General features: G+C 37.2%; 1 protein-coding gene across 1 annotated transcript in view; it reads left to right on the top strand.

The window, feature by feature from the left end:
• The window catches only part of LOC137005405 (NACHT, LRR and PYD domains-containing protein 12-like), a 110744-nt gene extending 97334 nt beyond the window's left edge, over nt 1-13410 (top strand). The window contains exons 19-21 of the mRNA XM_067366277.1: nt 555-728; nt 8574-8747; nt 9193-13410. Of these exons, the coding sequence (XP_067222378.1) occupies nt 555-728; nt 8574-8747; nt 9193-9214 (370 nt within the window). The 3' untranslated portion in view covers nt 9215-13410. The remainder of the gene's footprint in view (nt 1-554; nt 729-8573; nt 8748-9192) is intronic.
• The last annotated feature ends 2637 nt before the right edge of the window (nt 13411-16047 follow it).

Below are 16047 nucleotides of genomic sequence, written 5' to 3'. Positions count from 1 at the left end.
TCAGGTCTTGAAAAGACAGTAGCTGAATAAACATGTTGTTCTCTGTGCTGTTAATTTTAATCAAACAAAAAAAAAATCAGTTACTTCTACTGACTGATTAACTTGTGTAACTAATGGATGAATCTTTATTTGATTTTTACAATGAAGATTAATTTTGTTATTTTACATTTGATTACTTGGTTTCTTTATTTAGTTTCTTACCTGAATACTATTGTTAGACCTACTTGGAAAAATAAAGCAGGGAGAGAGCTGGGAGAATTAGGAAGAAAGCATTTGTGATTAGGTTAAAATTTGGTAAATTTGGATAAGGGGACAAACCATGGGGAAATTTGAGCTGTGGTGCATGGTGAAGATATCTCTGGATTACAGTCAGGACACTTTCCAGAGGGGACATTTCCAAAGGGGAAATTTGAACGCTGTTGCATAGATAAGATATCTCCGGAAGGGGGGTTAGGGCTGTGTGACGCAGTACAGGAATCAATTACGTTACTAGGTATCAATTAGACAATAATATGGGCTACAGAGAGAGTGAAGAGTGTCATTGTTCTCTACAGGTTGAAGGATTGTGGTGTCACAGAAGAAGGTTGTGCTGCTCTGGCTTCAGCTCTGACATCAAACCCCTCACACCTGAGAGAACTGGGTCTGGATGGGAATAATATAGGAAACTCAGGAGTGAAGCTGCTTTCTGCTGTACTGGAGATCCCTCACTTTAAATTGGAGAATTTGAGGTAAGATCATCTCTACCATAAGGACAAAGTGAATTAGGATGGCTTTTACGAGATGGCTTGAAAAACACAGTGTTAAGGTGCAATACTGCCACCTACTGTACTTTGGGTTGTGAATCAGATACTAGTGCTGGATTATTTATTTATTTGTCATATTATCATATGTCTACTATTCATTTTAAATATTGTGGTTATTGTCAATACCAGTATATTGCGAGACCCAGGCCTTAATTTGGGCCAGAACAAGCATGACCCAGCACTTAATTTGGAGGATCCTCTATCTCATACACCACTTTATGTTATGACTTATGTACACAGTTCAGAAAAAAGAAGTAAAATAATGAAAATGTTGTAAATATGTGCTATGTTAAATGTATAAAATAAATTCATGCCATGTTTTGGTGATGATTTATTGGATTTTACCTCTGTTCGCATTTCATGCAAGTCATTTCAGCTCATTACTATCCAATTCTTTTGTCTTCTCAGGTGAGAATGGCCCATTTTCAGTGGTGATTCACGCCTCCTCGCATACTGTGTTTCTTGGCAAAAAGTGTCTTACAAAAACTAAATGAATATATTGTTTTATATGAAGGAGTAGGCAGCATAATTTTTACATAATTCTGAAGCAAAAATTCTAGTCTACAACCTCCAATACCCAAAAGTCTTGTGAACACAGATTTACCATACTTTTTTTGGCCTTATTTCAGTGACTTTAAGTTTTTTGTTTTTTCAATAACCATGCATAAATGTTATTCCTTCAAAAACACAAACATGTACATACATGTTCCTCACATATTATTGTAGCCTAGTTTGTGCTGAATACAGTGTAATGACACTTTTTCCATTAATATGTTTATGAAGAACTGAAAAAAGCACAAATGTCAGAGCATGTCAAAACTTCTCCAGGCCCCAAATCAGCCTCAGACTCCAGAGGGTTAAACAGCGTATAAAATATACAGCGGGTACAGAAAGTATACAGACCCCTTAAATTTTTCACTCTTTGTTATATTGCAGCCATTTGCTAAAATCATTTAAGTTCATTTTTTCCTCATTAATGTACACACAGCACCCCATATTGACAGAAAAACACAGAATTGTTGACAATTGTGCAGATTTATTAAAAAGAAAAACTGAAATATCACATGGTCCTAAGTATTCAGACCCTTTGCTGTGACACTCATATATTTAACTCAGGTGCTGTCCATTTCTTCTGATCATCCTTGAGATGGTTCTATACCTTCATTTGAGTCCAGCTGTGTTTGATTATACTGATTGGACTTAATTAGGAAAGCCACACACCTGTCTATATAAGACCTTACAGCTCACAGTGCATGTCAGAGCAAATGAGAATCATGAGGTCAAAGGAACTGCCTGAAGAGCTCAGAGACATAATTGTGGCAAGTTACAGATCTGTCCAAGGTTACGAAAACATTTCTGCTGCACTTAAGGTTCCTAAGAGCACAGTGGATCCTTCCACTTTCAGAGCCATAATCCTTAAATGGAAGACTTTTGGGATAACCAGAACCCTTCCTAGAGCTGGCTGTCCGGCCAAACTGAGCTATTGGGGGAGAAGAGTCTTGGTGAGAGAGGTAAAGAAGAACCCAAAGATCACTGTGGCTGAGCTCCAGAGATGAAGTCGGGAGATGGGAGAAAGTTGTAGAAAGTCAACCATCACTGCAGCCCTCCACCAGTCGGGGCTTTATGGCAGAGTGGCCCGACGGAAGCCTCTCCTCAGTGCAAGACACATGAAAGCCCGAATGGAGTTTGCTAAGATGGTGAGAAATAAGATTCTCTTGTCTGATGATACCAAGATAGAACTTTTTGGCCTTAATTCTAAGCAGTATGTGTGGAGAAAACCAGGCACTGCTCATCACCTGTCCAATACAGTCCCAACAGTGAAGCATGGTGGTGGCAGCATCATGCTGTGGGGGTGTTTTTCAGCTGCAGGGACAGGACGACTGGTTGCAATTGAGGGAAAGATGAATGCGGCCAAGTACAGGGATATCCTGGACGAAAACCTTCTCCAGAGTGCTCAGGACCTCAGACTGGGACGAAGGTTTACCTTCCAACAAGACAATGACCCAAAGCACACAGCTAAAATAACGAAGGAGTGGCTTCACAACAACTTCATGACTGTTCTTGAATGGGCCAGCCAGAGCCCTGACTTAAACGTAATTGAGCATCTCTGGAGAGACTTAAAAATGGCTGTCCACCAACGTTTACCATTCAACCTGACAGAACTGGAGAGGATCTGCAAGGAGGATTGGCAGAGGATCCCCAAATCCAGGTGTGAAAAACTTGTTGCATCTTTCCGAAAAAGACTCATGGCTGTATCAGATCAAAAGGGTGCTTCTACTAAAAACTGAGCAAAGGGTCTGAATACTTAGGACCATGTGATATTTCAGTTTTTCTTTTTTAATAAATCTGCAAAAATGTCAACAATTCTTTGTTTTTCTTTCAATATGGGGTACTGTGTGTACATTGAGGAAAAAAAAACTTAAATGATTTTAGCAAATGGCTGCAATATAACAAAGAGTGAAAAATTTAAGGGGGTCTGAATACTTTCTGTACCCACTGTATATAAACTTCAATGCACTTCTGTCAAGTGCGAAGTGGTTTTCTGATATAAGTGCAAGTCCCTCTCACTATAAATATTTTCACATTTGAGTCCTCTGTAAAACTGCATGCATAGCCGGCTATTTCAAATTCTAGCTGAGCATGTGTCAACATGATTGTCAGGTATTGCGTGTAATATATCTTGAGGGAACTGTCATGATGGAGCCAACTGCATGAGGGCTAAACTTTGCAGAGATGCGAGATATCGACAAAGTGCATTTTCTCAATTTTCCCATCTCATATTAATAAGGCCTATCCTTCATTGTACTCAAGATAGAGGTGGGTTAAGGCCAATCTTGGATCTGTTTGTCTGGGATTGTACCTTTTACAAGCTCCTGTTGAAGATGCTAATGCAGAAACACTTCCTCATGCGTGTTCACCCCAGGATTGGTTTGCAGCGATCGACTTGAAGGATGCATACTTTTGTGTCTCAATTTTATCACAATGCAGACCATTCCTACGCTTTGCTTCAAGGGTTGAACATATCTGTACAAGATTTAGCACTTTCCATGGGGACCCCATAACATCAGTCTGACCAAACATTGAAAGTGACTGACTGAATGGGAACATCTAGCCACAGCCCTGAACTACTGCTGAATGACGGGGATCCCTGTCTTTTTTAAAAAATGTTTTTGAATATTATATACTAGGAAAACATTGCAACAATATTTTTTTAAAAGGATAATTCCAAACTGCTATAAGAAATATGCATATGGCTGAGCAGATTTTTACAAATCAAAATTACCACTCATGACCTCTAATGCAAATATTAACCTTTAAAGACATTTCACTGTTAAAGACTGTTGACTAGTAGTAGTTCATTTAAGCGATTAGTTGACTAATCGTGTTTATATTAATAAGCCATAAATCATAATAATGAGCCTGAGTTTGCCCACCCCTGCCTTGGAGTTCCTACTAATGAGCTGATGTGTTTGAATCAGGTGTGTTTGATTAGGGAGACATCTAAAATCTGCAGTGTTGGGGGTTATCCAAGACCAGGACTGGGAAACACTGAGCTAGCCTATATACAGATCATAAGCAGAAATCTGAAATTTATCGTAGCATGATTCTTTAAATTTGAGGAAGATGCTGATAACTCAAATTAACCTACGCTTGAAGGATGCGTTCCAACAGCAGCCGTGATGAACTGCCATCTGCTGCTGTGTTTTCTATGCGTGATATATTGTCAGATTTGCGCGATAGATTTGAACAAGTCAGCAGCCATGTCACCATGTAGCCTAAGACTGGTTGCCCACTGAAGCTAAGCAGGGCTGAACCTGGTTAGTACCTGGCTGGGAGACCTCCTGGGGGGAAAACCAGGTAGCTGCTTGAAGAGGTGTTAGTGAGGCCAGCAGGGGGTGCTCATCCTGTGGTCTGTGTGGGTCCTAACGCCCCAGTATAGTGACGGAGACACTGTACTGTAACAAGCACCATCCTTCGGATTAGACGTAAACCGAGGTCCTGACTGTCTGTTGTCATTAGAAATCCCATGAAGAACCATTTTCACACATGAATTGGCTCCTCTGAGTACAGACTTTAAATCCATTGTGCTGGAGGAGACTTTACAGAGTACTGGACTGTCAACACAAGATCTTTACTAAAAATTGATGCACCTTTTGATGGAAATAACATTCATGTACTTTTGTGTCCTCTATTATTATATTCAACACACACTAATTTTGGCCCAAGTGTTGGGGATATTTACTTATTTACTTGTAAAAGCATACAAATGTTAATCCTTCAAGAAAAATTATTGTTAGTTATGATTAATTTAAAAATTCCTTAACAGACTTTAAGCCCATAAGTATAGTAAATGTATACACAAAAAATGCATTTAGTGTGTTGCTAGGAGAGCTATAGATGTAATATCAATTATTCTTTTAGGGGCCAAGCCCCGAAGGGGCTGTAGCCCCTATTGTAATTGTACGTTTTCCCTTTTATTATTATTATTCTTCCTCCCGAATGGGAGTCTATGGCAGCCCTATCAACGGAACATGAGAAAATGATGAAATTTGGCACAGTTGTAGAGATGCTCATGAATAGTGATTGGACCAAATTTGGAGTCTCTAGAACCAACTCTATAGCGCCACCACCAGTTCAAAATTTCAACATTCTAACGGTTTTAACATTTGAACGGTTTGTCATAGAAAAATTAAATTTAGTTAATCTGATTCGTCTCTTCATGCTGATGCTATTCAACTTCTTACATTAAGTCTCCACCCATTACAGTAGCGGCCATTTTGAAAAGTACAGTATTTGTTTTTTTCGCTTCTCCTCCTTCAAAATTTGTCCAATTTTGTCCAATCTTCGATCAGATTATCTTTGGACTGAGCCGCACAGAAATGACTGAACAGATTTTTTTTATTCATCTTTGTTCAAAGGTTATGATGTCACGAAGTTAACGAGGTCGACCCAAAATTAGTATAGAGGCTGTATCTCGGCCAAACTTTGAGCAATCGAAACAAAAATTGGTACCCTTCATCAGAACCATGGTCTGAGGGTCTATGCCGAACTTGGGAACAGCACCACCTACAGGTCATGAGATCTGAAAAATGGCTATTTTGGCCAATAACTTTTGAACACTTTATTAGAAAATCAAGATCTTGGTGTCTATGGATTCCCTGTGCTATTCCGAATCCGAGGATATCGAATTCGTCAACATCGGATGAACCACGTGTCCGCCATTTTGAATTTTGTCATAAATTGCAATAACTTTTAAACAATTTGACATATCATCACAAAATTTGGTACATATGACCATCAGAGTGTCCTGAAGGTACATGAGAAGTTTCAGCACAGCGCCACCTAGTGTTCTACAGATATAATGATTTTTGCAAAATTGCTTATAACTTTTGAAAACATTATCCAAAATTTGTCTGCTTTATGTCATTTTATTCCCTGGTTTATGCCGATTTCGACAATGTGTCATTTGTCATTTTCCTTAAATGTACCTGTCTGCCATATTGAATTAAATCAAAAACAGTTTTTTCGCTACTCCTCCCACAAATTTTGGTAAATTTTGTCCAAAATCAGCTCAGATGATCTTTGGACCGAGCCGCACAGAAATGACTGAACGGATTTTTGATATTCGCTACCATTCCCGAGATATTCATCTCTGAATGTGACCTTGCTTGTGTTTGTTGTCTTATACAAGTTAGCTTAGCACAGTAATTGCTTAGCATGCTAAACTATTGCTATTCTTTCTAATGTGGTCTTCAGTCAACAGGTTAACCAAAACTTAGTTGGCATTAAATAACTTTGCATACTAATATGGTTAACATGCTATGAAGCTTTTTTTTTTGTGAACTCTTTCTCACACTGAAACCTCTGCTTAGCATACTGATGAACTTGCATGGCTGATTAGCTCAATGTGTTACGCCACGAATCCCGAATGTTCTGCATCGTGGGTTCGAAACTCAGTGTGACACATGCCCAGACCGCATGAGGTACTGTGGCAGGAAAAGATGCAGGACTTGTGTCTGTTCTAGGCATTCTGCCTAAAACTGGTCTAATCTGAAGCTATCACATGCAATTCCTTTATGTCCAAATTCGTAGTTATTCTTCTTCCCCCTGTATGGTAATCAATGAACCATAAGAAGGAAAATTATCAAATTTGGCATGCTTGTAGTGATAGTAATTAAAAGTAATTTGACCAACTTTGGAGTATCTAGGACTAAGTCTATAGCGCCACCACCAGTTCAAATATTCACTTTTGTAAAGGTTATAACTTTTGAACCCTTTGTTCCAGAAAAATGAATGTCAATACAACCGATTCCTCTCTTCATACTGATCACATTCAATATCTTACATTAAGACTCCACCTAGTACAGTAGTGGCCATTTTGAAAAGTACAGTATTCAATTTTTTCACTACTCCTCCTACAATTTTTGTCCAATTTTGTCCAAAATCAGCTCAGGTGATCTTTGGACCGAGCCGCACAGAAATGACTGAACGGATTTTTGATATTCGCTACCATTCCCAAGATATTCATCTCTGAATGTGACCTTGCTTGTGTTTGTTGTCTTATGCTAGTTAGCTTAGCATGCTAATTGCTTAGCATGCTAACCAGTTGTCATTCTCTTTAATGTGGCTCTTCAGCTATCAAGTTAACCATGAGCTTCATTAGCATTAAGTTAGCTTAGCATGCTAATATGGTTAGCATGCTAAGTAATGCTTTTTTGTAAATTCTTTCTTACACTAAAAGTTCTCTTCCACAGATTGTTGAATGTGCATCCTCAAGTAGCTCAATGTGTAAAGCCAGTTACCTGATGAGCTCTGCACCCCAAGATAGTGGGTTCGAATCCCAGGTGGAGTGGTTTTATGAAATAGTGTGTTTTGATTCCTTTACTGCCTCTTGGATTAGAAATAAATGCTTTTTGTTTCATGCTGTGTTCATTTTCATCTAAGCTTATGTACATTCTGAGTTCATTTTCGCCCATAATTCTGAACCAGCTGTTTCATGTTTGTTCATTTTCTGCTGTTTTTCCTCTTCCTGCTCTGTATTGCGCTACAGCATGATGAGCTGCAGAATGATCTAAAGTAGTTATTAAATATAACATTCAGTGCAGTTTTATAAAAATTCTTCATTTTGAGTTCATTTTCACATGAACTAATGAACTTCGGCAGGTGTGCCAACATTCACCTGCACAGTGGTGCAATGAGATGAGAAATGGACACTGGACTCGGAGGTCATGGGTTCGAATCCCGTGTGGGGTTCCTTTATACAATTGTGTGTAATGAGTCATTTTGATACCTTTTTTATCCAAATAAGCATTGTACTAATCTTTATTCCTCTTGAATGAGATACAAGTGTTTTTAGTTCATTCCCTGTTCATTCTCTGAACTTCTATTGATTTTCATTTCATTTCCACCTGTCCTTCTGAACCAGCTGTTTTGCATGTACATTCAATTTCTGCTGTTTTTGCTCTTCCTGCTCCGTATTGCGCTACTGCCCCTTCTGGGGCTTGGCCCCGAATTGCTGCTTGCAGCTATATTTATCACTATTCTTAATCTACTAATCTGTAGTAGAATTTGATGTATGAATATTGTGTTCAGGGGCAAAAAGAAGAATATGATTTTAGAGGAAACAGACTTTATTCATTTATAAATTGATTCATTTTTTCTCATTTGCTCTCACTTTGACACTTTGAATGTGATCATGAGAAAGTCCTTGTTGATCTGATCTGTGTGGCTGATCTGAGAGAGTGAAGAATGTGTCATTGTTCTCTACAGGTTGATGGATTGTGGTATCACAGAAGAAGGTTGTGTTGCTCTGGCTTCAGCTATTAGATCAAACCCCTCACACCTGAGAGTACTGGTTCTGGAAGGGAATAAACTAGGAAACTCAGGAGTGAAGCTGCTCTCTGAACTGAAGAATAATCCACATTATAAATTGCAGCTACTATGGTAATATTCTAATTATATAATATATATATATATATATATATATATATATATATATATATATATATATATATATATATATAATATATATATATATATATATATAGCAATATATAATATATAGCAATTTTCACCATCATATTTTCGTTAAAAGTTCAAATGGCTGTTTTACTCAATAGAAATAAAAGGAAATTTACCAGGTTCAGTAATACCATATGTGTGTGAACATTTTCTCTGAGATCATCAGATAATGAGACTTAAATTCAGCTTCAGTTTCTGGAGGTCTTTGAACTTTAAACATTGTATAATATGAACATCAGATAGAAGCTATATTATCATGTTTGTGAATGAATAGAAATAGCTTATCTAGTTAGAGCTTAGTTTGCTTATGAAAAGATGTGACAGACGTGATGTCTCATACCACATATGTGACTGTGTTATATTTTAGGACTGACTATCAGACCATCTGATCTTCTGATAATCTTCTGACGGTGAAAAGGGATCCACTACAGAGATGCACGGTCAACAGAATCATCAGAGACTGAAGATACAGTGACTTCAGTGTTAAGTAAATTAAGACTTAATACCGATTTCAGGGCAGCAAATGACAGTTTTTCATTCATAGATTACCATTTTATTTGTTTAAACACTAGGGCTGCAACAAATTATCAATAAAATCTATAATAATCTATAATGAAGATCATAGAAAACAAATGACATTATCCATTAGTCACGCCTGCCGATTGTGCATGGAAAACTTCAAATTAATTTCCAGTCTCATCAAATTACAAGCACAGAATAATGCATTCCTATGGACAAAATGCATCTAAAATAGCTGAGGTAAAAGAGTGATAGGTACATGATCAAATTTTTTATTTCAAACTAATGCATTAGCGTAATGTTTAACATGGGTTGCCCTGTCAGGCACTTTGACAGATGCGTGTGCTGTTTAATGTGTGATATGTTTCCTCTCTGCAATATATATCTGTAAGTGTTACAAATTCACACGAGTATATCCATTTTGCATGCAGGCTTGTCCTGACAGTCTGTGTTAAAATTCAGACTTAAATGAATGAGCGCTGACACATGCATGAGAGAGAGAGACAATTAAAAGTCTACATGTAATTGAAGTATTTTATGAGGCTAGTAAATAACAGCATGTAATTAAATATAAATGCAAGAAATTTCTTAAATTTACAAGATAAATGACAGTAAGAACGAATGTGTTGTTTTTCTTTATTATTTTTATTATTATCTTCACTTTTAATGTAGAGATTTAAACGGTCCTTTTGCTTTATAACTCATATAATGTATAGCATTGATATAGATATATCCACTATATAGGTTTTCTTAGCATTCAGTTGGCACATTTGTTTGAAGGACAGCATTGGGCAGGATGTGGAATAATGTGTTTTGTCAATAAAAATGGGCATTTAATCAGATTAATTGAAGAAATAATCGGCCAACAAATCAATTATCAAAATATTAGTAGCAGCCCTAATAAACACACAGTATTATTTAGAGAAAATATAGAGCCTGAATATGTTTTTGAATAAGTTTGAATAAGTCTTTGCATTTTACCAGCAGAGGGAGACAAAGACTAATGAAAGATTTATTTTTCATGATTATGAAAATTCAAGCTCGCTTTTGGAAGACACACAATGCAAACTTGAGTGTAACTTGAGTATCTTATTTTTAATCATAAATGGTGGCTAAAATTTTTAAAGTGTTGATTTAAGGCTCAATTAAAGTACTGTGAGAATATTAATGTTTCCTCACAAGTCTAGGGTTTAAGGGGAGTAATTAAAGAGATTGTGGAGTTCCATCACCTGTCTCAGAACTCCACAATACAACCCAGAGTTTTAAACACAAGGAAAATAGTTTATTTAGGAAAGCTAGAAATCTTCTGGAGGGGGCAAAACCAAAACAAGAAATAAATAGGTTTCTTACCTAGGAAGAAGGGTCTGACTCAACTCAAATGAAAACAAATGAATAATTCTTTCCTGTCTCCCTTTCTATCCAGAAACACAATGAAAAAGCATTCAGCAAAGAAAATGTCACCACCTCCCTACAGTTTCCTTTACTTTAAGCACAGGACACATTGCACAATTTTAGCAATCATATAAGATCATTACAAATTACAGTGTGTGACATGGATCTATTAAACTTGGGTACAACATGCATGTAGACTGTACGATGATGACACCTGTTGACTAGTAGGCTACGATGCAAGTTTCTATAGAAGAGTAAAACATCATCAGCATGCGCTAGTGGTAAACAAAAAGACCATGATGAATCAAACTTTGGCTGTATCCCAAATGGCACAATTCTAGGCATGTTCGATCTATGCATGTCCGTTAAGTCCACAAGACCACAGTGTGTCCCATTAATAATTTTAGCTCACGTCAGCTGAGCCTGCAAGTTTGTGAGCTAAGCAGAGGACTTTACCTGGCAGTCAAAGCAGAATTACGTCACAAAAGTGTGGACCCGTGAGGGTTTAGGGTGCCAGTTGGGATTCAACCTTTGGCACTTGTAGTTTTTATGTGTGCTGAAAAAAGAGGAAGCAGCGAAAGAGGAAGGGAAAAGAGCTTGAGGTAAGCAGTTTTAAGTTTGAGCGCCATGTCACATTAATTTCATATCGCAATTTTATTGGCTGGTCAGTACATGTAGGTCAACACACACATGTGCAAACGCTTGACGCAAACAAGACTAACAAAGAATGACGAGTGGTCATGGGAGTCACCTGGTCCCAATTGATCAGCATCTGTTGAGCACAGAGAGAGGGAGGATCCATCATCAAAGTCCATCAATAATAAATACTGTAATTCAATAAATTCTTCTGTGTTCGTTTGACAGGTGGAGATCAGTCACTAGTGTAGTGATGAGTCTGGACTGGAGCCATAGATATAGAAGAGTGAATGAAAATCTCTGAAAGAAACTTTATTAGCCAGCTGATTAAAGCGCAGACCAGAAAGAAACAAATAAGTTATAAACATGGAGAGAAAATTTTGGAGAGACACCTTGAAGTCTTCAAATAATTTGATCATGACTAAATGTTCATATACATTTATATATGTGTCAAACGATATAAAAGCAAAAGTTGAAATCATCATGAAATAAAATGAAGACAAAATATGCTCTAATAGACTGAAGAATGTAAAGGTTTTCAATAACAACCTGTTTTACTTTAAGAAAGCACATTGGTGTTTTATTTTCTTTATCATTTTTAAAGATTTTTGTCTTTATTTTTATATTTAAAGGTGCGTTGTGTAAAATGTGGGAGGATCTATTGACAGAAATGCAATATAATATGCATAACTATGTTTTCAGTGGTGTATAAAAACCTGTTTTTTTTTTTTTTTTTATTATTACCTTAGAATGAGCCATTTCTATCTACATGCACCGCGGGTCCCCTTACATCAGTGGAGTCTAACCCCTTTCCTGGAGGGCTACCATCTTGCAGATTTCAGTTTCCAACCCTGCTCCAACACACCTGTCTGTAATTATCAAGCAGCCCTAAACACCATGATTAGGTGGTTCAGGTATGTTTGATTCAGGTTGGAGCTAAAATCTGCAGGGCGGTAGCCCTCCAGGACGTGGGTTGGACACCTCTGCCTTACATGGGAAGTTGCCATTATGCGCCAGCATGTTTCTACAGCAGAACTAAACGGACATACACTCTACACAGCATGTTTAGTTACTGTGTTGTTCTTCTAAATTTGTGTTTTTAGAACCAGATTGCATCATCACTACGTTGAATACACACAAAGAAGAAGTAATAGCAGTAGACGTCTGGTTTATTAGAAGAAGAGACAATTTTTTGTTAGAAGTAATAAAAAACCTCATTGCTTGACTAGTTACTAGTTACTGTCTCAGACGATGACATCTTTGTTTTGTGTCAGCCAGATGGCCACCATAGCTTCTCTATTTGCTTTGGAAGAGAATGGTGAGCGCCGTTGGTTGCAGTTCGCAACCTCACCATTATATGCCACAAAAATTTACACATTGCACCTTTAGCTTCATAATCATTTATAATCATTACTCATTTATATAGTTGTCATTTGATTTATTGGTAACACTTTACAATAAGGTTCATTAGTTAATGTATTAACTAACATGAACTAACCATGAGCAATACATTTGTTACTGTATTTACTAATCTTTGTTAACATTAGTTCATGAAAATACAGTTCATTGTTTGTTCATGTTAGTTCACAGTGCATTAACTAATGTTAACAAGATTTGAATAATGTATTAATAAATGTAGTGTAAATGTAAATGTAAGCATTATTAGTTCATGTTAACTTATGTAGTTAATTACTGTTAACTAATGAACCTTATTGTAAAGTGTTATCGATTTATTCATATTATTATTTGATTTTTTTTATAATTTATTAATTTTATCATTTAATCATTTTATCATTATTATTCATTTATGTCATTTTATGATTTTAAATGTTATATTACTTAGTTTACTTATTTCATTGCTCTTGCAATGCATGCTATTGTTGTAAAACCTATTGTCACAGGATGATGTTGTGAAGCAGTAATTTTACATTGTTTTTCCCTTGGTATAATAACACTTGTTGGGATCGTACTGGTCAGATGAAGTCAGGCCATTGAAACATACACAACTAAGATTATTAAATAAACTGCTCTTTTTTTATTACCATCACTTTGTCTTCTGCTTCTGCTCTTCTCTGGTTTTCTCAGTCAAACTCTCAGGCTGATAGAAGACTCTTAATAGAGTCTTGAGGTACCAGACAAAACTTTCTGTTGACAGGTTTGCTGGGTTGCACACCAGGCAAAATGAATATCTTTTGACAAGATCCTGCATCCGGGACTGGATTTGATATTTCTACCATAGGGATTACATCTGACCTAACAAGACTCAGATTGAAATGCTCAAATGCTCTCAGATTTAAACCATGTGCACCGAGATAAAGCCATAATGCTGTGATTACATGTTCAAGGATGAGAAACATGCATGGAGTTACATAAATGTGCAATTTTGGGCAAAAAGCTTGGTCTAAAATATAAACACTTATAACAGGCTTACCATAATGAATCGGGATAAGACAAAAACACATTTTGGAAAAATAATTGATGGTAAATATTGACTAAATATTGACTCATTTAATTTTTGAACAAAACAGTTACATTGTGCACCTTTAAATTATTTGCCTTGCAGTATTATTATTTCCACAACTTTGTAATATCTCAGGTGGCACTGAGGGCTCTTGTGGCCTAATGGTTAGAGAGTTGGACTATTAACCCAAAGGTCATGGGTTTGATCCTCAGTACTGGCAGGAAATATAGGTGGGTTGAGTGAATGAATAGCGCTTTCTTCTATGTTCAATACTAACTGCTGTGTGTGTGCACTTAGATGAGTGAAATTTAGAGCATAAAATCTGAGTATGGGGCACTATAATTAGCTACATGTCACGTTATTTTCAACTTCAGTTTCAACTCACTGCCTGGTAGTTGCTGAACGAAATAATATGAGTGGTATCATGATGCTTTGGCTGGTATCATATGAAAACACAGTCAAATCAAGTCAGTTTTCATTTATGTAGCACTTTACACAACTTTACATTGTTTCAAAGCAGCTTTACAGAAAAATATTGCGGCATTACACAAAATGTAGTGTGGTTGTGGTGTAACTTCACTAACAGCAGATGGCTCCAGAGAGCCTCAGACTGAACAAAGAGTGTGCAAGCTTGTGTGTGTTCATATGAATGCATGTAGTGATGGGATTTGTAGAGTTGTGAATTTGATGCATGGATCTCAACACACAAACACACTCAAACAAACACACAAACCCTCTAAGAGTAACTCGGCATTCAGAATATTTCTGTCTGATGCTCCAGTGGTGCACATTCATCTGCTCTTTGTTGAGTTTAGTGCTTGTGGTTTAAATTCTGAATTTAATATGAACTGTTGAAGATGGTATAGATATACTGTTAGTATAGAACAGGGGTGGCAAACTCCGGTCCTGGAGAGCCTCAGTCCTGCAGAGTTTAGCTCCAACCCTGATAAAACTGACCTACCTATAGCTTTCTAGAAACCTACAGACCTTGATTAGCTTGTTCAGGTGTGTTTGATTAGGGTTGGAGCTCTGCAGGACTCTCCAGGACCAGAGTTTGCCACCCTTGGTATAGAAGTATACTGTTAGTATTAGTTGCTAATTTGCACATAGAGAAAATGTGCTTTAAACCAGTTATTAAAGAGGCAGATGGGTTTAATCAGGTCTTTGAACACACACACACACACACACACACACACACACACACACACACACACACACACACACGGGTCAGTAATTATAGCTCTTTGGTGTCACTGTAACAGCAGGGCGGCTGCTGAACTGCCTTACCGTTTTGTTGCAATCACACAAACACAGATACTCTACAATCTATTTTACATGATACCAATTAGGATATGCAGGATTCTCCAGCACTTTCTGTTGTGAAGCATCTAAAATCAGGGTTTTGAGTAAGACAACAATCATGGTTGAGATCTAAAGCAATTTGCTACAAACACAAACATTCACTGGACTCAAAAAGTTCAAAGTCTGACCCAGCGATGCAGTATGGTGCATGTGTGTGTGTGTGTGTGTGTTTGTGATTTATGAGGACACAAATTTATATAATGACATAATGATGGTATTACACTGGTATTACGATGTAGACATGAAATATGAGGACATTTCACAAGTCCTCATATTTAAAATAGCTTTAAAACATGCTAAATAATGTTTTATTAAAAATGTAAAAATGCAGAATGTTTCCTGTGATTGGGTAGGTTTAGGGGTAGTGTAGGGGGAAAGAATGTACAATTTGTACAGTATAAAAACCATTACGCCTATCGAATTGTTACATGCCGAAATAAATGAAGTTCCAGGCGTGCTTGGTTTGATGGGTTTGTTTAATGTTGTTTAATGCTTACACTTCATAGTTTACAAAATCTCTGCGTGCCTTTTTCAACCAGTGCAAAAACTAGTTCTCTCGCTTGTCCTTTACGCCCGCACCTTTCTTCCGCGGATGCCCTCTCCTGTCTGATCACTGAAACAACATGCCTGCTTGAGCATTACTCACATTAAAGGTACAATTTGTGATATTTTTTCCGCTAGAGGTCGCTAGAAGCCTATTCAAAACAAAGGCGTAGTTTGATGACGCCAAGTTTTAGAGCGGAAACTTGGGACATGTGGTCTCCATCTCAACGGACGGTGCAAAAGAATAGGGATTGGAGTCTGGAAGAACTCATGTCCGTGGATGCGATTATTAACGTTACTGTAGTATGA

Source organism: Chanodichthys erythropterus, chromosome 17 (assembly GCF_024489055.1).
Source record: "Chanodichthys erythropterus isolate Z2021 chromosome 17, ASM2448905v1, whole genome shotgun sequence".
Classification (NCBI taxonomy): Eukaryota; Metazoa; Chordata; class Actinopteri; order Cypriniformes; family Xenocyprididae; genus Chanodichthys; species Chanodichthys erythropterus.
The sequence above is the reverse complement of the archived record's forward strand: the minus strand, read 5'-3'. Positions and strand labels throughout refer to the sequence as shown.